Consider the following 24,612-nt stretch of genomic DNA (forward strand, 5'->3'; position numbering starts at 1 on the left):
AAAAATGAAATGTCTATATAATTACAGCTGCTTTGGTGGGCAATATTATGGGTGAAACAGATGTTAGTAACCTATTAATGAAAGTTTTTCAAACATCTGCTTACAATTTGAAAGCAAATGTAAATACAGCACAGAAGGTCAATTGGGCCAATTAAGGTCTATGTGTAAGTCTACTGCTGCAGGTTTCTTTTCAGCTTATGCTAACTCTTTTTAGCACAGGAAATAGTATTTAATAGCAGCTTTGTCAAATTTGATTGTGATTTTATACAACAACAAACAATGATTACATGCCCTGTACTTTAGCAAGTAACCCATTTTCCTTCCTTCATTTCCTTCATACCTACAGCACACTGCCAAGTGCACTAAGATGTGGTAAAGGTGTCATAATATGTTGGATTTTCATACATAAAGCTTAATTTCCATATCATCAGATCAGAAATATTCCAAAGATTCTTCAAGTGTGCTCTTCTACAACTAGAATATTAGTCTTTCATAATCTACAGCACGCCAAAACAAATTTAACCAATATAAATCACAGATGAATGATCAAATGAAATTGCTTAATTGCTGAGATTTTTCTTTTAATCCTGATTTTTCTTCTCAGGTCAGAATCCATGAAATGTTTTTATCTTGTTTTCTCCCACAGTCCTCCTCCGGATGGAAACCAATAAATGAATATACAAAAATAAAAGTGTTTCCAATCACCTACATGGTTCCACTAGGTAGGATATACTTATTCAGAGGACAGTCTGCTAGTTACTCCAGCTCAGGAGGAATCTGAAAATTAAATGCAGTTTGAAAGCTAGCACATTTCTGGACTTATGCCTATTGGTAAGAAATTTAGAAGAAGTGTATCATCTTCCCTTAAAATGGCAGAAATTCTTAGATGGCAAAGGGGAATCACGGCTTCTTTTTAGAAAAAACAGAGGTTTCTTTTTTAAAAAAGTTTTATTACCGTATACTTTCACCTGTATCACCATACTATAATGCCAAGTATATGATGGACTTGCCCTAATTTGTGCTCTTATATCTTTTTTGATTCCTGCAAACTTAAGAAATCTATTTTCTCTAATTATGCATCAGTCACACACAGACACATAGACACCCTCCACACACCCAGCTGATTGTACATGTCAGAGACCAGCCGAAGTAAAGATTAAAATATTTTGCTTTCCTTCTAGAATGGACCAGCCATGGCACATGGTAGATTTCCAAAACTAAATTTTATGCAACAGGAAGTGTATCATAATCAGTTTTTTTCTACTGATAACAGGAAGGGACATCATCAGAGATATACACTGGTTTGACTTCACAAAAGAGGGAACTTTCCAGCCCTCTGGGGGAAAATGGACAAGACTTTTGTTGCCTTAATTACTTATATATAGGTTTCTCACTTGAAAGCAGAATATTCTCTGAAATTCTCAGAGACAATTGACATTATTGTTCACATTGTTAGCTTCCTTTTAAAAAATGCTATTAAATAAAATTATTGAACTTCTATTTATTGGATTAACTGTTCCCAGTCCCAAAGAGTGAAGGAATATACATGATTTTGCAGATCCCTATGTTCTTGACATGCTTTAAAATATTGCTATTCTAAGAATTGTGAATTTTGTGCAGCAGCAATAGAATCCTAGAAACAGATATATCTGCTTTAAATAATTGCAGCCATGTGTACATTTGCACTCCCATACATTCATAAATACAACTTCTAAACCAAAGCAATGGATTCTATATAAACTAGAAGTGGTATAAAAATGATATGCTCTAAATATTAAGGCCCTCTTAATATATGAGACAAACATTGACAACCATCTTACAAGATCCTTACTTCTAGCACACACTAACCTTGAAACTATATTCATTGACTTCTAAATGAGAAATGTAAGGCCTCTTGACCACTTAAATCTGAAAGCAAACACCAGAAATCTCAGAATGCATTCTCATCAATTAGGCGTTGTCTTTACTCAGCTTACCCCAATGTCACTTTGAAAACTGTGCATCATCTATCTTGCCTGTAACTTATTAGCAAATATATCTCCAAAGTCAATTTTCCAGCCACCTTTTTCTGCATTTTAAAGGCAAATTTATATTATTTGTTATAAAGAGAACTGACACTAATGTTCCAAATTTAAGGATTCTTTTTTGTATTTCTGTATTTTCAATAGTAAACTGTACCTGACAAATTTTTCTGAAATGGTATAGGGTCTCCTGCCTGAGCAGGGGGTTGGACTAGATGACCTTCAAAGGTCCCTTCCAACTTTATTATTATTATTGTTTAACTCAGAAGCTTTCAATCTTTGTTCTATACTGTAAATTACATTCTTTTAAAGGTTTTGATTACAAGTTATTTCATCTATATGAATTTCTTCCCTTTCAATATATTTTTGTTTTATTCACTAGTTCTCAAAATTCCTGAATTTTGATATTGCAGAATTAAAAGTCTTCAGGTTACAAAAGCAATTGGGACCAAAATTTCTATCACTAAGCAATGGAGTTGTAAAGCATGATATCACATGATTACATTGCAATCTTGGCAGTCCCCATTGCTATCATTAAATGAGATTCATGTGGGTCATTAGATGAGGGCTCACATGACCACACATATGTACTGACCAAATTTCTTCAGACTTGTACAAGCATATCTTTTTATTGAATATAAATCATATGTTTGTCTTGTTTAAGCACTCACAGAGGCTGAATGACCTTTTAGCTAATTTGATACATCCTGATCAGAATGTGTATTTGTCCTTAAGAAATATATCAGAGATAATAATGGATATATTTTGAATGCTGTTTATAGAAAAATGACTATGATTTTCATTGATGTGGAGAAAACCTTTGAAAATTTTGAATGGTTATTCGTATTTGTGAAGAAGATGAAATTTTATTACATGGATACAGATTATCTACAATGGACAAGAAGCCAAAATAATGGCAAATGGATTTCTATCACAAATTGTATCATAATGCCTTCTGATAATTGTAGAAGGATTTATATTATCAAGTGTTTTATAATGAAAGGGATACAATAGGTTGCCCCATTTAGAAACTTGTCAAGACAAAACAGATCACATAGATCCAGCAAAAATATTTGCAGGAATGCAGTTGCCCCGGAAAACATGGAGCCTGAATAGAATCAAGATAGGCCATGCCAGAACTAAGGCAATGCAACTGTAGTGCACTGTAACAAACAACACAGAGTTCAAGAATTTTCTCTCAGGCAATTTCAAGGCACCTGGGATGATTCCATCACAGCCACCCCAGAAGCAGTAATGGCGAGCTTCCTTAGATATCAAATTATATCTAGCCTAATGTGATTTATCATGGTTTTATCTTACTTCAGTATTTTAACATACAGTATATTGTATTGTACACACACACATACAAGCATTTGCTGATGCTTTACTTAAACTCATATTTGTATTCATATGTATAATGTGTTTTATTAGTATTTATTATCATATTAGTGACTGAATGACCTTTGTAGATGCCATACACTAAATAAATAAACCTGGAAATTTGCGTAACATAATTTAATAAAGCAATGAAATAGATCATTTGCTATTTATTTTTATCTTGTTTTATTTTAAAGGTTTTAATCTAGTTCTCCTAGAACTAAGGAGAAACTTCCTGACAGTTAGAACAATTAATCAGTGGAACAACCTGCCTCCAGAAGCTGTGAATGTTCCAACACTGGAAGTCTTTAAGAAGAGACTGGACAGCCATTTGTCTCAAATGGTATAGAGTTTCCTGCCTGAGCAGGGGGTTGGACTATATGACCTCCAAGGTCGCTTCCAACATTATTATTATTATTATTATTATTATTATTATTATTATTATTATTATTATTATTATTATCATCATCATCATCATCATCATCATCATCTCTACATTCTTTAAGTGAATTCTGATCATTGACAATACTAAAGAACTGACTGACAAATCAAATATAGACTTAAGAACAATTATTTATTTTATTTATATCATTCATTTATTATTTTAATAAATAACTCAAAATGGCAAACATAACTGATATTTCTTCCTCTTCCTATTTTTCTCCACAACAACCCTTTGAGGTGGGTTGGACTGAGTTTGAGTGACTGTTCAAAGTCACCCAGCTGGCTTTTATGCCGAAGGTAAGACTAGAATTCACAGTCCTGTGGTGTTAATTACTCACTCCTGGTGTTAATTACTAGAAAAACATAATGACAGTTATTTTAAGATGGAGTAAGTTAAAGTCCTTCTGATTGGGCGAAAGAAGTGCAGTAAAATCAATACTTTAACCAAGGGTTCTGTATGATGTAAAAGAATGTGGGAGACTAGCAACTACCAAACTTTAAAGTACTGTATATCATCAAGCTAATTGTTTTACTGGATTACAGAATGTGTATACCTTCAACTCGGTCTTGAATCCCATACTGTTTGTTTGGCAACATTGCCTTCTCCCTAGGGCTGTGAGAGAGCAACTGATATAAAGGCTTTATAAACTGAATGAATGAATAAATCAATAAAGCCACCCAGCTGGCTTTGTAACCAAGATGGGACTCATCGTCTCCCAGTTTCTAGCCTCTCACTAAGCTGGCTTTTTGAAAACATTACCATCAAGCATAAATTTATTGAATGGATTACCAGTTATTCTGAAATCCATTATATTTAGTGTTCTAGAGCAGGGGTCTCCAACCTATGGCCGCGGCCTGGTACTGGGCCATGGCCTGTTGACCCACTGGTCCTGGTAATGGCTGGTGACTGCATGTGTGTGTACACGCAACCCCCCCCTCCCACTAGCACCACTGTGTAGGCACAAGTGGCCCACTTGCGCACGGACACATTTCCCTGCTCCTCCCTTATTCTCTGCACCACCAACCTGGAATGGTTGGGGAGTTCTGTTCTAAAGGGCTTATTGAACAACTCTGGAAGTCTTACAAAGATAACAGAACAATTTCCATGATTAAAAACAAGTAATAAATGATAAAAATTAAAAGATTATAAATTAAACAATGCAATGTATATTTTTAGCCTACCCCTAAGTTGTAATAATAAGAGGGTTGAACTCAAATTTGTAAGAATTTGTTTCTACCCATCCTGAACAAAAAACACAATTAGACTTTACACAATCTGAACATTCTTAAAGTGTCTCCCCATCCTTTCTATTCTATGAACATAATCTAAAGGCTCCTACCAATCTTTCTAAATGGAAACTAAAAGAGAAAATATGGCTGTTAGTGATTGGGCACTGATTACATGAAGCTGCCCTGAATCCTAAAAATAAAGTTTTTAAAACGATGGACATAATTCCACACTGCTTGAACAAAGAAGATCAGAAAGTTAAGACTGGCATTCCTCCTTCATACTGAGAAGTTTCTGTAATGTACACAGGAGGGGGTCCACATATGTTCTATCCCATCATTTTGCCAGCTATTTATCACAAAATAAACACCTTTCCAGATCCTTCCTACTATGGCTTAGTTCTGAAATAATATACATATTAGTACATTTTCTAGAAAAGAATATATCTGTATGAAATGGCTAATGGTGTTTTGTACTGTTTTATGAACATTTTATGAAGATCAATATTTTCCTATTATTTTTGTTTAGATATGTTTTCTTATAACAAAACTTTATTTAGGTTAAAAATCAGATGTTAATGTAAGCAAAGGGCTAAGCTATTGCTGGAGCAAACAGTGTTGACCCAGCCTATTAGAATTACTACTTCCTTCTAAAACTTTTTACTGTATATTTAAATATTTATTCTTTCCTCCCCTCCCACTTTGCATTATTGTTCCATATCATGAAGTGTATTGCTCCTTCTCAAACACCAATTAGTTCTCTGGTCACCAAAAAATTCTACATATGTGTTCTAAGTGTAAATAATTTCAACTGTGAGTTGACTATGCTCATATAAATTTTATCATCTATATGATTTCCTGTCTTAAAAACTGGCAAATAATCATTTATTTTAATTCTTAAAAAAAGCAAAACAATTATTATTACTGATCCAAGAATAGTCACAGTCTATTAACTTAGATTTACAGTATTCCTATTAATATGCATTCCTGGAGCATAAAATACATCACAGAAAATGTAACAAATAGGTGACCATCAAATATCAATCATTTTTCTTGTGTCCCAACCCCTGATTAATGCCTTCAGGATTTTTAATGACATTCTTTTTTAAAAAAAATACAGGATACGTTTTATTTCATCTTTTCCAGGAGAGGAAAAAAAAATTCAACAACTGATATTAGAGATAGATAAAGAGAGAGAGAGAAAGAGAGAGAGAGAGAGAGAGAGAGAGAGAGAGAGAGAGAGAGAGAGAGAGAGAAAGAGAGAGAGAGAGAGACTGTATTTAAAATAAATATTTTAAAATCTACTTAATCAAATTTGATATATACATTACAATGAAACGATTACTCTTCCCAAATTTTAACAACCAATCAATTCTAGGCTATACTAAAAAGTAACCAAATTACATAGACAAAAATTAAAATATAGCAATGGAAATTGCAGACTACAAAGTAAATCTCCTTCAAATCAAAATATACAGTGCAATCCATATACAAAATATAGAATGCAATCCACTAAGTCTCTCTTGCACATATGGACTTCAAAACACATTTATTGCCTGTATTACAATAAGAAAAATCTAGGCTACAACATAGCCAGAATGCTAGTAGACAATGCATTTTCCCAGACACAAAATAGCCCTAATTCTCTATTAGCCTCCCTGCAACTAATTTTATTCAAAGCCAAGATTTTCACCAAGTCTTTTCCAACATGATTTATTGAAAGGGAGAGAGGTTAGGTCAAGGGTAGGCAACCTTGACTCTTTTATGAGTCGTGGACTTCAACTCCCAGAATTCCTGAGTCAGCTATGCTGGCTCAGGAATTCTGGGAGTTGAAGTCCACGAGTCATAAAAGAGCCAAGGTTGCCTACCCCTGGGTTAGGTTATAGAAATCTGAACAACAGAATTACTTCCATTTTAGAATCCAAGCTATCATTCAGTTTGTGAGGGCATACTTCAGTTTATTTCTAATACCTCCTCTCTTGACTGATGGGCTAGCGGCCTATTCCCAGACTAGTACTGGTGCCAGTATTTCCCAACTGCCTCCTGAATCCCTATCAGACAATGAATACTGCATTATATTTGATCATCTTTCACTGCATACATGACCTTTTAGCTTTATAGAATTCTGGCAACAAAAAACTCTTCATTTTCTTTTAAACTTCTGAACACATCATTTAAGCATGCAGAAATGTTTTTCATCCCACTTCTCATTTCTGCTTCTCTTTTCTCACTACTGCAATGGCTGGATGCATAGCCTTTTCTCCTTCAGTTCTCAATTCATTCCCTTGAACCACATCTTCAAATGCTTTCATTCAGTCAGCACCTCGGAACTGGGGACAAGAATCAGGATCAGAATGTAAACCTTCACGTCTGTATTTGCTAGACATCTTTGTAATTGCCTTATTCACCATCCAAAATAATGTGCCTTTCTATATATTTCCTGCTCCAGTTTTCTAATTTTCCATGCTTCTATTTCCTCATTCTTACTTTATACTCTATTAACTCCTGTGCCTACATATATGCCTGCTATTTTCATGAAGAAAAAAACAAGGGTAGCATTAGTTACAACAAAAACAGAATGGTACTGGAAAACTACTCCTATATACAATTACTGCTACAAAATTATTTTACGCACAAAAAAGGAAAGATATTGAAATACCCACAATGGAGGAATGGCTGGTGAAAATGAGACTATAGAGACTGCAAAAATAACTGGTTTGTTTAGAGAAACATAAACTACTATATTTACTAGTGACTGGAAACCCCTTATGGACTTTTTGCTGAAAAAAGCAGGGGTCCTGATGAAGTTACTCAGTTTTGATAAGGAAATATCTGCAAGGAGACAACCAAGCTCCGAGAGTAACAAGGGCCCCTCATTTGAATCCTGAACTATAGCCTTGGTGGAGCAGTGGGCTAATGCCTCCTTAAGTAACACCAGCTGCCTGCAATTAGTGCAGGTTCGCATCCCACCAGGCTCAAGGTTGACTCAGCCTTCCATCCTTCCGAGGTAGGTAAAATGAGGACCCAGATTGTTGGGGGCAATTAAGCTGACTTTGTAATAATGCCACTTGGGGTGTGGGTGAAAGCCCTAATAAGCAGGCATATACATAGAATGAAGGCTACTGCTAAGCTTGTAAGCCGCCCTGAGTCTTCGGAAAAGGGCGGGATATAAATGGAATTAAAATAAATAAATAAATAAATAAATAAACAAACAAACTACAATTAGTCTCCTCTATCGGTAGAAAAAAATGAATTTGTGACTTTTGGATTTGATGATTGGAAAAGGTAGATTATGGAAAAAAGGAAATTATGATGTAGCCTTAGAGAGGGTAAAATATAAATGCACTTATAATCGCTGTTAAGAAGATTGGAACTCACTTCTTTATAACTTTTTTTTATTCTTTCATTTTTTTCTATTTATTTTCATTTTTCCTTTCCTTTCCTATCTTTTTTCTTTAAATTTGTATTGTTTTTACCTTGTAAAACTTTTTAATAAAAGTGAGTAAAAAAGATACTATGTCCAAGGCAATACTTGTGATTATAGCAACCAGAGTAGAGCAAGAAGGCCAAAGTTTAGTCTAATATTTGAGAAATGTTATATTAAGCCTGAATATGGTTTATCTGGTTAAGGATCATAATTTCCATCTTATTCCATACTCTAATGCAGTTAACAAACAATTCTGATCATGATACATTTAGCTAATTATATTAACTGGATATTGTTGCATTTTAAGGGTAACAATATAAACAAAGAAACTAATCTTTTCCTGATTTGCCTAACTGAGTCAAACAGACTGTTTATGCAATGTATTAAATTGACCAAGCCAGAAACCTTTGTGGTTTGTTAGCTGCTGCCACTTGCAGGGCTGGGCATCAGACATACCTACTGATATTATGGCTAACTGTAATGTACTCATGTGTTGAATGTTTGTCTCTTTTCTAAAGAAAAGGGTGATTAACTACAAGCTGTAGGATAAAATGCCAGGCTGAGGCCCATTTCAGATATAATGATTTAGTCCTATTTAGTCCAATTTTGGATTTGATTCAATAAGCCAAACTTGGCTTATTGAATCAAGTCCAAACTGCGTGCTCATGCACTTTTTCCTGGCCCCTCCCCTTATTTGCTAGTTTATAACAAAGCTGTCTTGTTTTCTTAAACAGTAGATTTTTAAATGATGTTGAAAGCAACACAGTTTTTAAAGATGGGTTTTGAACTAATTACCTTCCCAATAACAAAAATTATTAGATGTCTATGGAGATTCTCAGTCACCCAGGTCATGGTTGTCCCAAACGTGCTTTTTCAACAGGCAACTTGACTTTGTTTTTCCTTTTGAAAAAGCACCTTTGGGACCGCGAATATTAGGTACTGTTGTTGGCCTATAGCACAGGTCTGCAACCCGCGGCTCCGGAGCCGCATGTGGCTCTTTCAGCTGTCTACTGCGGCTCCCAGTCCTCTGCTATGTGTAGTCCAAAAAAAAAAAGTGGGACTAAAAAAGTTCAACCAATCAATTCAAATATGCAGGGTAGGTGCCTATCTCGCCTTGGCTCCACTCTTCAGTCAAACCCTGTTCTGCACATGTGCGCATGTACACGCATGCGCACACATTTTTTTGCGGCTCCCAGTTTTTCCTTTTGTGAGGGAACCGGTTCCGAGTGGCTCTTTCACTGTTTCAGGTTGCTGACCCCTGGCCTATAGTAAGGAATTATAATAAAGCAGGACAAAATTTGAAAAGAGCATGGATCGTCTGATTAAATCTACTTAAGCTAAACTAATACATTTATTATTTAGAAACAGAAGTGAAGATGCTGTAAATAATTCATTATTCAAGTGAGTGACCAAGCAGCCTTAACTTAGAGGTAGTCCTTATCTTAGCAACTGTTTGAAGTTATATGCAGGAGAGAGACTAGCAGAGCCAGGGGAAGGAGACAAATGAGAACTTAGTCTAAAATCCCTAAGTGGGCACAAGAGGGTGAAGTCTAACATCCCCCCACTGTGAATCCCATTTAACCTTATCTTGTCTCACCATCACTAATGTTTTATCAACCGTAAAAATGATTATCATTTTGTTAGCTATGAAATACTTCTCCCATTCAATAATTTGGCCATTTGTAATTGAAAATTTTTGGAAGCACTATAAAAATTGTTTGCAAAAAAAAGATTGCTCTGGATGCAGCGCCTAGAAACATTTAACACCTTAAATTATTTTTAAGTGCTAATTCAGAAAGCTGGAATGTTTTTTATTTAAAAAGTTAGGAAAAATTATATTCCAGAATTTAATTTAATGTAAGGTCTAACTGACAGTATTTAACACTACTATAATCTATTGGGAAAGCCAACATAACTTGATCCTGGTAATTCTTCTTATTTAATATTTATTTAACATATTTACATACAGTAGTTCATCTCCCAATTTAAAGACAACCACAAGTAAATAAAATTAAATAAAAATAGATAAAGCCCAAAAAAGCAGGAAAACAAACTTCATTTAATGTCACACAGCCATCCTTCAGGCTGTCTCTGGGATCCCCAAGGCTGGTGAAAAAAGCATGTTTTAAGGGGCACTTCTGGAAGAATAGGAGAAATGGGGCTAACTTCAGTGTGATGGGAATGATATTCCAGAGGGTGGAGAATATCAAATATTATTAGCACTAAAATAAGTTTAAAATTGAAATCACATCCAGCATACTAGTGTTCATATTTCTGAAGTTATCCAGATTAAGTAGTCTGACAGATAGATTTTTTATTTTAAAACATAAGTATTAATTTAAATATTTAAATACCCTGAGGACACAGAGAAACCTCCAAATGCCCCAATGACTCTCAAAAAGAATGTAAATGACCAGCTAGCTGTCTGCAAGGAATATAAGTCCTTCCATTCCCCACCATCCAGTCAGAGCTGAAGAAGCTTCTTGGATGAGAAGCAAAACATCTTCAAAGAAAAACAAGGAAGTTGCCTCCTAAAAAAGTACCTTTGACTGAGAATCTCCATAGACATTAATTTAAGTAAGTCTTCTCTAACTTCTATTTGCTTTTTTAGAAACTATTTTTTACAATTATTTTTTTTAAACAGAATCAATGATTTTCTAATATTTTAGATCACACACTATTATATAATTATGAAAGCTCATTTTATCCACGTGTAAATGTAAACAAATATTTGTTTTACTTATGTTAATTGTTTCACTACTGAAACATAATGCTGTATATTTACAGCAAGGTTTTGGAGCCAAATATTTATAAACTGATTTATCAAGCCAAGTTTTAGGAGGCTCTGGGAAGATCAAGATCAAAGACTATTCAATTTCACTAAAACATTTACACTAACGTTTTTTCTAATACGCTTGGAATCATATATAAATCTATGTAGAAGGCTGCTAACACAGCTTATTTTTTAATACTACCATCTTCTCCTGAATATTTTAAAACATCCTTGAACATCAAGAAAGAGATGCAAGGGGTTACAGTAAAAAGAGACTTCAGAAAAAAGCTAAAATTGATACTTTTGATTCTTATCTGTCCCTCATGAGTTCATATTGTCTCTTTACTGCCACCTCATTACAAAACCCACAGTAAAAGATCTTTTGAAGGGTATTGTAAAGTTGTGGATGGGTAAGAATGTCTATTGCATAAGCAAATTTCCTATTGTACAACTTTGAATCCGTTCAAAGTTCTGTTCATACAGAGGTCAAAAACACATTTTCCCCTTTTTCTTCAGGCAAATAAATATCAGGATGCAAACAATCAAGAATCAGTTATTGATAATCCATGAAACTTTAAATGCAGTCTTCTTCAAAACATCTATTGCTCCATAATAATAAATTGTTAACTATTTTGTTCATGTATACTTTAAAAACAGTTTTTATATGAAATGTACTATAATATTCTCAGTTGGTTTTTTTTTAAATTTAGATGTCAGAAATAAGGTTCCTTGCACAGGCAGATTTCTTGGTCATCCACAAATTTATACAATACTGCAAGTCACATAACTAAATGTTTAAAAAAATACTTCCAGTCAGTGTAATGACTTGCTTTTTGATACAAACAAGCACATTTTACAGGATTCCTTATTGTGGACAACTATGTGACCATAATTTTTTATTTAATAGACTGAAATAGTGCTTCTTTCATCTTTACTTTAATAGCAATTAATTTCACTGATTTAAACAGGTTATCCTTCAAGCCATTCATCCTAGCACTTGATTTATTCCTTAAATTATTCCTAAACTTCCAAACATTGCAATATTCTAATTATATGCTTAGAGACCACGAGGAGAACCATAGAGGTTACGGAAGCTATCTGACAAATCTTATTTCTTGTAAATTATAGAAATTGTGCTTTCGATATCTCAACAGCCATGACAAAAACAGCTTTGAAGGCATTATTCCACAGTGATAATCTTAATGAATTGAAAGCATTCCAAAGTCATCAAGCATTATTGATAAAGCTAAGTTATTTAATATTTAAATAAATCTTTACAATTTAATTAATTCTGTACACCTTAATTTATAAGGACTAATAAAGGTGCTACTTAGTTTGCTTGTTAGTTGTACATGTAAATATATGCCAACAATAATAGAGCTTGTATAATAATATGTGATACATCAAAACAGGCCATCTGGAGAACTAATGAATAATCAAGGGACTCCAAATTAAACTATAGAATTTTTCTTAGAATCTTTAGGACAACACTGTCAAGTTCAATCTAATCATTTAGACTCCAGAATCAATTTTTCAAACTTTATGACAGGTCTAATAGCTCCCACCTGTTTCTCTCGTTTGACTTTTGACTGGCAAGTTACCAGCTAGGGTGGAAATATAGACAAAGAACCCTATTACACTCTGGCTGTTTCTCTACTGTGAGATCACTCAGCCATTAAATTAGTTCCAGCCCACTTTTGCTAAGTCTTAATTTTGAAAGATTTATAGTGTTAGAGGACTGGGATGGAAGATCTTATGTTCAACTTGTAAAAAGATTTGGAGGCATATTATGCATAGCTATAATATAGGTAATTTAATATTAAATATCTATCTCAAACTCAAGTAAAATATCTTATTACAATATTTATTAATTTATATATGTCAGTTATTGAATGACATCAGCTTAAAGAGAACATTATGTTTATATCATAAATAATTGCTTACAATTTAATTAGGAAACAATTGTATTTGTTTTTTAAAGATTTATAAGTTATTTAGAGTGTTACAAGGCAGTGTACCTTACTTTAGTAAAGCACACTGAAATAAAATATTTTTGTGACATAAAATATTTTTAAAGAAATATGCTTATTTTTAGCAAGTCAGTTCTACTAATTTATATAGGCTACAATCTTACATCAATATTATATGTGAACTGATAATTCACTGAAGCAAGGTAAGTATGCTAGTGTGTTTCAAAAATTTCATTCCATACGATTATAAATTATAAAGATAGTTTATACTTATACTTGATACTAATAGTACTGCAAGCCTTGGGTTCATATACTCTCTGGCTCTTTTAATTTTGACTTAGTTTAAGGAGTATAAATTTAGAAGCTTTTCTTTCTGTTTTAGATTAATTAGAGCTTGCTAGAACATACTATATTTAATTTTAAGCACATTTAAAACAAACAATTTTTTACAAGTTTTGAAAACTGACTTATTTTTATTCTATATTATTTAAAAATTAACTATAGTTTAGTGTTTGGGTATAATGCTTAGTGGCTTAAGGTTAAAAGTAAAAAGGCAAAGTATAATCCCCTCGACAGAATAAATAAACTATGTTTAAAAGTTGATAGTACTTTCAAAGTCGCAGGTGTCCTGATGGTCAAAGAAAACAACAAATAAAATCCAACAGTCAAATTAAAGGGCACAAAGCAGCAAGACACTTTACTAGCAATATTTAAACTACTTCAACAAAAAAATAATAAAGTTAATAACTTATAAATAGATAAAATGCAAATATATGAATATATCAGTCATGATAATTCAAATGAATATACCATTCAAGAGTGTTTCATATAACTAGTGACTTAACAAGTTGTCTAGGATATATTTAATTAGTGATTATAAATTAATCAGTTACTAGGGCATAATTGAGATATATTTTACTTTTGAACTAGTTCAAGCAAATTAAAAAGTGTATTCTTTTCTTTTGGTTCTACTGTAGTCCCCCATGGTAATAAAACAAATACCGTAAGTATTTTAAAAATCAGAAAATGTTTTTCTTAGAGAATCAATTCCTTAGGAACAAAATAGTATAAATATAAAACAATAAGTGAGCCTATTAAAAAAAACAAGTCATATACATTATTATCCTTACATATTTTGACCAAGTACATTTTGAATAAAAACAATTTAGTACTGTTTTTAGAAATAGGTAACATAGCCATACATGCCCTCTTTAAAATTATTTCACACATTTTTAGTTATTTTTATCAATATTAAGAGTTACCTCCATCTATAAAGTTGCTATTTTACAGAATGACTTTGTATAAAAACATAAGATTAACCCATTTACAATAAAAGTTAAAGTAAACAGACTTGTTTACCCTACTTATTAATAATCAATAATTACAGCCATGTTTTGATGTATCTTGGCTTTTCTGCTGCAGATATTTAAATAATCAACACTTCTATTGCATCTCAGCATTACAATAAAAATCTGTATATCACTGGAAGAGAATATTTGTAATTTAGGGTTGAACTATGGGGTCCCTGGTGCTCTCTGAGCTTGGCTGTCTTCTTGCAGACATTTCATTACCAAGCTAGACAACATCAACAAACAAACTTGGGTTGCATGATAGGTTTATGAGATTTTTATAGATTTCCTTTCTGCATTTTTTATTTTTAGTGCTCTGCTCCAGATTGTCTAAATAACCCTGATAGCTTTCCCAAGCCATTTCCTTCCATTCTTGTAGTGCTGTGTTCAATTATTCTTTTAGCATTAACACTTAGACCAGGGGTGTCAAACTCGCAATGTCACGTGATGTGTCGTGACTTTTTTGCCATTGCCAGCAATGGGGTGGGTGCGATTTCGCTATGATGCATCTGGCCTGTGGGCCGGCAGTTTGACACCCCTGACTTAGACTTACATACCACTTCTTTACAGTCCCCTCTAAGCAGCTTACAGAGTTAGCATATTGCCCCCAACAAACTGGTCCCTCATTTTACCGACCAAGGAAAGATGATAAGCTGAGTCAACCTTGAGTCAGTCAGGATCAAACTGCTGGTAGTAGAATTCAAAGTTAGCTTGCAATATTGCCTTCCAACCACTGTGCCACCACAGCTTTTTATCAGCAACACTGGGGGGCTAAATAAGATAAAATGAGGGTCTCAGCACCTAGACTGAAGTGCTATCCTTTCTGAGGTGTACTGGTATCATATGCACATATTTTGTGTGTGTGTGTGTGTGCGCGCACGGGCGTGTCTTTGATCATGCTGCTGCAATCATCATCTGATTTCCTGATTCTCCTATGGATGCTGCTGCTCTAAATTAGTCCTCAGTTATTTAAGAGCCAAAGCTCTTAATTATTTGCAAGGACTTCCCCCCCACATTTTAAAAACTTTAGATGCCAATCTTCAGTTTGAAATTATGGATGATGTGAGCACTTTTTTATTTTATACATTATACCTCAGCCACTCCTTTATGAGTAAGTGGCATTTATATTTAATAGAATGTTGTATTTGTTATCTAACTTGGTCACTTGGAGAATCTGTAGAAAAAAAATCTTTACCATTATATCAAAGGTCAAACGAAATAGTAAATAGGTTATTTCTACAGACATAGAGGGAGTTAAGAGAATTCAACTATGAATTCAACATTCAACGGTGCTCTTATCCATACACAGAATGCAAAATGATAATCATGCATCATAAACTATGGTGGCATGGCTAGTAAATCTCTGCCCTTCATTTCCAGGCAACCAAATAAACATGCGTTCTAATTATCTTATGCACTTCAGGACAGCTTTCAGCGTAACAAATAATATATATTTTAATATAAATGAATCACAAAACATATATTATGAGAAAACTGGAATTAGGTATTAAAACAGCAATATGCAAAATATCCAGTTGCCTGTCAGCTCAGTTGGACTGTACTATGAAAGGGTTTATCCTGAAAACTGTATGATGCACATTCACAATTACAGCACTTTAATTATATTTGACCAATCAGAAATATATCCAATCATACTAACAAAAAGTCAAAGAAACTTAGTACAAGCAGTAAAGATTAGAAAAACATAGCTGACATGTCACATCTTCTAAAAGCAATAAAAGTAGATAGGCGATCCATTCAGTCAAAATTACTATGATCACAATTGGAAGAAATTACAAAATTACAAGATAAAAAACAACTTTGATGAAATAGGTAAAGGTTATCTTCTAATCAGTTTGTCTGAAATATTATTTGATCACTCATATTCATTTGGACAATATCAACCACCATTCTTGTTATTTGAAAAAGTGAATTTTTTATGGATTGCCACTTGATATTGTTTTATGAATTGCAATGAATTTTAAGCATAGTATCAATATCAGAAATAGAAAAATAACATAGCAAAGTGGTTATTGCTAAAAATGGTAACGATACACGACAGTTCAGTTTAAATTTTCTAGCAAGCTTTTGCAGTTTCTTACCAGACTTATTTTCAATAAACTAAGAGAATGAAAAGTTCAAAAGAAAAGTCCTACGGGAGAAGGGCGGTATATAAGTCTAATAAACTAAAATACTGCATATTGTTTTTGCCAAGTCTCTCTCTCTCTCTTTTTCATACTGAAATTAATGTTATTGCAATCTCTTACCCATCAAGAAGATTCATTGTAGTTGATGTAACTTCAGAAAACAAGACTATTTTCCCCAAGATTCTGGTATCAAGATTTTGTTTATATCTCTCAAAACTAAAATTTTCAGATGAGAATGCTTCCATATCAGTAACTACAGGAATGAGCAAAGGCGTTATTTCCATATTTTCCGTGCAAGTTGAAACAAACTTAAGAGACACCTTGCTGGATGTGATTAATCCTTCTGTGATTTCTTTTCTTCGGAGCCATTCTAAAAAAGTATTGTGGAGAACCTGTTGATATAAAATAAAATTACAAGACAATATAAAATACACATATCAAAACTAAGAGTTCATTTCTGTTCCCTAAAAGGATGTGAACTCACATTAACTTCCTAATAAGTATTTGATATCTATGTTTAATTTTGGAAAGGATTTGGTCCACCTGATAAATTGGGATCTAATTCCTTTAGACTTAAATATATAATACAATTATTAAAATGGGTTTTGTAATTTCCACTGATAATACTTAGAATTCTATATTCTCAAAAATATTTCTAAACGTATGGAAATAAATGCTAAATATTTGAGAAAATATTGATTTGCGTTTATAGGTGGATTATCATCTATTAATTTTTGGAGATAAAATTAATGTTGTTAAAATGAATATTGTCCTTCATCTGACATGTTTTGAAAGGCATTCCAATGTTACTTCCAAATAAAATCTTACTGTTATATGGATTTATATTCAAAGAGTCTGGAATATAACTGTCTTTGAGTACCTCTGTGAGGAAGATGGGTGGTTCAAAAATGTGATAAATAAAATTAAAATATAAGCCACCTATGGTTATTGAAAGTGAGTGGGTGGCCATATAAATTATATATAAATAAATTCCATATAATTAAATAAATAAAAATGGATGGTTACCAAAATAATTATTTTGAGAAAATGAAAAAAGATTAGATTTAGGAAATGTATAATTTGTTATGAAAAAGGAGCATGTTTCTCTTTCATGATTCTTTATAACAGTAGTTAATATTAACAGTAGTTAATAATAGAGTATTACAAGATATTTGTAATATCAATTTTTTGTAAACCAGTTAAGTGACATATTTAGATGCTTACTATTTCTTTTCTTTTTTCTGTTTATTAGTTGTACTGTGTATTACATTGTTTATCCTTTGAACTATTGTTTATCTTGTAATTTTGTTATTTATTTTATTAGACTTATATACCGCCCTTCTCCCGTAGGACTCAGGGCGGTTCACAAGGTTTTTTAAAAACAATACAACAAATTACAAAAATTAAAAACAATTAAAATGATTACATTAACCTTGAAATAAAACCCCAATTACAATTAAAATACAATTAAAACCCCAGTTAATACTCTCAGTCCAGGCCAGAAAGCTCAAAGAGCCAGGTCTTCAGGTCCCGGCGGAATGAGCGAAGGTCAGGGGCAGTCCTAAGCTCTACAGGTAGCTGGTTCCAAAGGGCCGGCGCACCCACAGAGAAGGCCCTCCCCTTGGGTATTGTCTGCCGGCAATCTTTTACCGGCGGTACCCTGCGAAGACCCTCCCTGTGGGAGCACACAAGACGAAGGGAGCTTGATGCTGGCAGCAGGTGTTCCCTCAGATATCCTGGACCCAAGCCATTTAGGGCTTTATAGGTCATCACCAGCACCTTGAATCTCACCCGGAGGGCAACCGGAAGCCAATGCAGCTCGCGGAGTAGAAGTGTTACATGGGAGTATTGGGAAACCCCCATCACAACCCACGCGGCTGCATTCTGCACCAGCTGAAGCCTCCGAGTGGTCCTCAAGGGTAGCCCCATGTAGAGAGCGTTGCAGTAGTCCAATCGGGAGGTCACGAGCGCATGAGTGACTGTGCGCAGGGCATCTCGGTCCAGGTAGGGCCACAACTGGTGTACCAGGCGAACCTGGGCAAAGGCCCCCCTGGTCACGGCTCCTATATGGTCTTCAAAACTGAGCCGCGAATCCAGGAGGACGCCCAAGTTGCGAGCCCTATCGACGGGGGGGGGTAACACCTCACCCCCATCATTAAAGATGGAATGGACTGGTTAGTCCGAGATGCCAGTATGCACAGCCACTCAGTCTTGGCAGGATTGAAACGAAGCCTGTTTCTCCCCATCCAGACCTGGACCGCCTCCAGACAATGGGACATCACAGCGAGGGCATCACTGGGTTGGTTCGGGGTGGAGAAAAGAAGCTGGGTATCATCAGCATACTGATGATACCCCACCCCGAAACCACGAATGATCTCGCCCAGCGGCTTCATATAGATGTTGAATAGGAGGGGAGAGAGAACCGACCCCTGAGGAACTCCACAAACGAGAGGCCTCAGGGCAGACCTCTGCCCTCCCATTAACACCGATTGCGAGTGGCCCAGGAGATAGGAGGAGAATCACTGCAAGACAGTGCCTCCCACTCCCACTCCCAACCCCAATTACAATAAAATTAAATTACTGAGTCATGGTGGCGCAGTGGTTAGAATGCAGTATTGCACACTAACTGTGCTCACAGCCATGAATTTGTTCCTGACCAACTCAAGGTTGACTCAACCTTCCATCCTTTTCTGGTGGCAAAATGAGAAACCAGATTGTTGCGGAAAATATGCTGACATTTGTAAATCACTCAGAGTTCTGAAAAGCATTATTGACCAGTATATAAGTTTAAGTGCTATTGCTATTGGTAAAATAAAATGCACTAAAAATAACATATGTACGTTTAGAAAAATAATAATCCAAACACAAAATGGTGGCTTGGATTATTATGACTTCCAGTGCAGTTTTTATCACCATGGTAACTAATATCTTTAGTTTACAAGAACATTGACAAGGATCTATAACACTTAGCAGATACGTTATTTGTACTGTGGGAAGTCAACCCCCCCCCGAAAGAAATATTTTTGGAAATGTTAAAAAGGCAGAATATATTTCCCCAAAGGAATAATGGAGAAGATCTTTAAAAAGGCAGAAACTTCTCCCCGACTTAGCCAGACAACTCAGCAGAAACCAGCTTTTAGAAATGCAAATGTAAAAATTATATCAGAAAGGTTGGAGCCTTCAAGCTAGAAACTGAAGAGATTAGGACCCTTAAAATCTACACACCCCACCCAAATTCTAAGGACAGGAGACATAATAGGATTAACCCATCAATACCAAAAAGGCAGACTCAGACTCAGGTCAAAGTACATGACACAGGAAATCTAAGGCCTCAAACAGGAACAGGAAACAACCTCAAGAGTCCCAGAAGGTATAAAAGCCCACCACTCTGCTCCATGTAGTCAGTTTTTCCAGAGCCATCTTTCTGTCTGGCTCTCCTCTTCAATAAACTACAAGCTTCTTTCTAAAGCAGTCTCCATGTTGTTTATTCCTGGCTTGCACTGGGTCCTGATGAAGATTTTTCTTTCAACAATTTGGCACCTAGGATGGAACTCCAAGCTAACCTCTCCATTGGACTGAGACTGGTAAACCCCATCTTGCCGGCAGCAGATCCCTTGCGTCTGTGGATGGGTTTCCCAGGCCCTGACCATCTGGAGCAAGGATAGTAAAGGGAGTTTTGAGTTTGAGCTCAAGGGCTGCTTTGGAAAGAAAGTGAGTACCTCTAAATTTTAACTTTAAAGCCCAGGGGAAATGTGTGTATGTCTGAGTGTGTGAGTGAGAAGCCCCTTTTCCCAATCATAGTTGGATCTTGCTTCCAATGGTCTTTCCTAACTGCAGAAAGGATCTGTTCAAGCAACAGACTCTGGAAAGCATGGGGGGTTGGCCAGAGCGCAGGAATGTTTGTTAGGGAAAAGGGAGAGGCTGTATGAGATGGAATGGAAAAGTAAATGAAAGAATTGGATTTGGGCAACCAGCTGAAAAAATTTGGGCAAAGCCGTGAAAAAAGGAGGGGTCTGTACCTCTGGGAAGCAAGCAGAGGTCCTCCCGGACTCTACTGAGTCTGAAAACTGAGTCAGTAAAAGGAAAAGGCCAGGGAAGGAGGTACCCATAATCACTGCGGGGAGCAGTGGAGTCCTCCCAGATCCCTTTTTGGTCCGAAAACTGACGGCGGAGTTACCTTGGGAGGAGGGAAGCAGAGTCCTCCCAGATCCTTTTTGGTTTGAAGACTGAGACAGGAGACGAGGGTTTCACTAGGAAGCCCAAGATTTACCTGGACCCAACAGAGCCAAATTGAATCCCTATATCGGGAATAGGGAAACATGGGTTGCTCTAGCTTGAGGTCAAGGTAGGCTCCCCATTGGAAGACTTGCTTGATGCCTGGGATAAGAGGCAGTTGCCTGTCCAGGCAGTTATGAAAAATGATAGAGGGAAATTTGTGAAGAATAGGCTTTGCCCATGGCTTTGCTGGGAAAGCAATTTGACTAAATAAAGGTACTTAAAAGGAAAAGGACAATAAAATATAGGAACAGTGATTTTCTATCTCTTTCTCTCTCTCTATGCAACCATGTGTTATGTTTAAGATTTGTGCCTTCCCTAATTTGAGTTAACTGAGATTTATGATGGGAATGACCAGGATGTGTAAAACTAAGAATTCTGTTTCCCTTTTCTGTTCTCTTTTCCTTGTCTTTCTGTATGTGTGTCACTTTGTGTATGAGGTAAATGTAACTGTTAATTGTCTCTAATCCAAAGAGAAAAGAATTTTAAAACTCTGCTAGAAATTCTGCTTAAAATAAGCCACCAAAAGGAAAATACCCTCATCACTCTTTTTGCCTGGCCAGCAAACAGGGTAAAGAGAAATATTCTCTCTCTCTCTCTCTCTCTCTCTCTCTCTCTCTCTCTCTCTCTCTCTCTCTCTCTCTCTCTCTCTCTCAGCTCATCTCCTGCAAAAGTTTCATTCTTCCTTTTCTGTATGCATTATAAATGGATTTTATCTATCGTTTTCTTGAAACGTGAGGTGTGTCTAGCTACAAGAGCCTCATGAGCTCAAGTTTGCTTGTGTACGGAAATAATCTTCTTCTTAAGTTTCTTTTCTTATCCTATCACTAATCAGTGAAACTAGTATGGAACTAATCCTGGAACACATAAGCATTTATTTTCAATTTCTAATGTGGTATTTTTATCTAAATTGTGCATTGGTAATGCTGGGCAAAATGCTGATATGATGTTTAAATATTTTGAAAACACATATAAAAGGTAGATTCTCCTGCACCTGGCAAATTGCACACCTTAAAATATTAGGCTTTTAAAATTACTTGGAGCTTTCAGCATTCTCCAGCTGCCCAGCATTTTCAAGTCACAAGTCCTTAAGTCCTCTTTAACATGTTGCAAATGTTCAGTTTGAGAAATGAGACTTTTCATTTTTTTCTTGTTCTCTTATCAGAATCCAGCCTCTCTTTTGTCCTCATCTGTGGTGTCCCCATTTTGTCTGCTTATCTGTTTCTTTAACAACTTCAGTAATGTCTTTTCAAACTCTGTCTGCAAGCTACTCCCCCCCCCCCCGCCTCAATCCCACTTCTCCATTTCTTATCTTCTGTTCTCCATGCCTTTGTCTGATCAGCAAAACCTCTCTTGGGAGAGTCCACCCAGAAAAGGGGAAGGAGATCTTGTTCTCATGTCTTTTAGCCCTGTACAGATGACTCAGTAACCTTTTGGAAGCAGAGCACAATGACCCAGATGCTGCCTCCATCCATTTAAGCTACAGAATTGGGTTTGAATCCAGCCATCCACTAGAAAGCCACTATGCCAAGGGCCGGCAAGCTGAAACAGTGAAAGAGCCACTCGGAACCGGTTCCCTCACAAAAGAAAAAACTGGGAGCCACAAAGAAGGGTGCACATGCACGCGCATGTGCACACATGCACAAGACAACAGGCTCCAACTCTTCCCCCCCCCCACGAAACAAGAGGTTTGTGGACTGGTTTTCACGCCGCCTTCCAGCTGCTGCCACTACTGCTGCAAACTGAAAAGGGCGATTTGTAGCTTCAGAAGCCCCCCCAAGCAGGAAAGCGTGTCCCGATAAAGCCTTTTCCTACCAGGCTTTGCTGCAAAACCCCACATCGTCCAGGGCCCCCGTGATCGCCCAGAAGTGACCCAACAAACAGCACAGCTTTCTCGGCCCACAAAACGCCACAAGCGCAGCAAACGCGCTCTCCAAAGGGAACCGGGAACCCTTCCGCTCCCTAAACCCAACGATTGGCGAATTGCGTCGGCTGGTCTTCTCGCTCCTTTCCCTCCCTCCCTCCCTCCCTCCACTGCGGCCACTGCCGCCTGCCATTCCCGCATCGTCTTTACTCCTTGCCTTTACCTTTGCTAAGCCTGCCCGTGACGAGTTTAAAGAGGGTGCGGGAAAATTTCACGAGGCCGTGCTTGCACTGCTTCCCGCACCTGCTCATGGCTCCCAAGAAGGAAGGGCCCGGCTTCTCTTCTGCTAGCTAGCCTGAAAAGTTCTTGCCAACTTCGAGAGTGCAAAACTCTCAACTGAAGCCGGGTGGGGGGAAAGGGAGGCGGCCCTTTCGCTGCCGCTTCCCTGGACGCCGGGTTTCCCGCACGAAGCTTGCAGCTTTGGGAGGCACCTACACGGCAGCGGTGGTGGGTTTCCCTGGCGACGGGCACTGGATCGTGGCACCATCTTCAGCCCGGGTGTTGCCAGAGCCACCTGAGTGCCCTGGCCCTCCTGGCTCTCCAAACTGCCGCTGCCCATTTGGAGATCATGTTTGAAGAAGGCGAAAGCTCTGCAAATGGGACGGTGGAGGTTTGGAGAGCTACGCATGCAGCTCTCCAAACTGCTGCCACCCATTTGGAGATCATGTTTGATGAAGGCGGAAGCTCTGCAAATGGGATGGTGGAGGTTTGGAGAGCTGCGCGCGCAGCTCTCCAAACCTCCGCCCCTCGTTTGGAGATCTGCCGCCTCCGTCAAACATGGACGAAGGTGGAAGCTCTGCAAATGGGATGGTGGCGGTTTGGAGAGCTGCGCGCGCAGCTCTCCAAACCTCCGCCCCTCGTTTGGAGAGCTGCTGCCTTCGTTCGTGTTCCTTGCGGCCCTGAAAGGCACCAGCACTCCAAACCTCCGCCTCCCCATTCTCTCAATGGGACTTTTTTATTCCCACTTTTTTCCAGAATGGCGGAGGAGGACTGGGAGCCGCAGGAGATGGCTTAAAGAGCCGCATGCGGCTCCGGAGCCACGGATTGCCGACCTGTGCACTATGCAACCAGAGTGGAACAGATCTTCCCCAGTCCTACCATCCTCCCAGATGCCTGTGAACACTGAAGAGGAAAGAAGGAGTCCTGGAGCCATTGGCCCCCATGTCAAGCCTCAGAAGAAAACTAGGAAGACTATAGGGGAAGGGCAGAAACTCATTGTAAGGTTTTCTTTCTTGCCTCATTTGTATTGTAACAAGCCAGTTGAATGTATTTATGGAGAGAAGGCATTTGGGAATGGTTGACACAGCAAGTACTGAACACCTTGGACTTCTCTTCTGGTGGGAGGGAAAATTTGTCCAGGATGCTTGTATTGCCTGTTTTATATGAGTGACTACATGCACACACGCACACATGCCATTCAGAATCACACTAAGCCTATCCCCTCCACCTGCCTCCATATAAAGCTTCTTAAACTGGTTATTGCTTTGCAACATTAAACATTTCCCCCTGCAAATACCAAGGGGGAAGGAACCAGGACTCCTCAGGCAATTTGCAATTCATATGCTCTCACTGAGGAGGTAGCAGGAAAGAGATCTCCAAACCCAAGCCCTGAATATGTTGCACTGGGGAACTCAGAATGGGAGTCCTAGGGCTCACTGTGTACAATTTAAGAAAAATT

The 24,612-nt window shown here is 36.9% G+C and overlaps 1 protein-coding gene across 1 annotated transcript in view; it reads right to left on the reverse strand.

Moving 5' to 3' along the window:
• Positions 1–24,612, reverse strand: part of HLCS (holocarboxylase synthetase) — a 71,511-nt gene that overhangs the window by 27,174 nt on the left and 19,725 nt on the right. The window contains exon 6 of the mRNA XM_083361432.1: positions 16,856–17,127. Coding sequence (XP_083217558.1) covers positions 16,856–17,127 — 272 coding nt within the window. The remainder of the gene's footprint in view (positions 1–16,855; positions 17,128–24,612) is intronic.

This window comes from Vipera ursinii (assembly GCF_947247035.1).
Source record: "Vipera ursinii genome assembly, chromosome: 4".
NCBI classification, from domain to species: Eukaryota; Metazoa; Chordata; class Lepidosauria; order Squamata; family Viperidae; genus Vipera; species Vipera ursinii.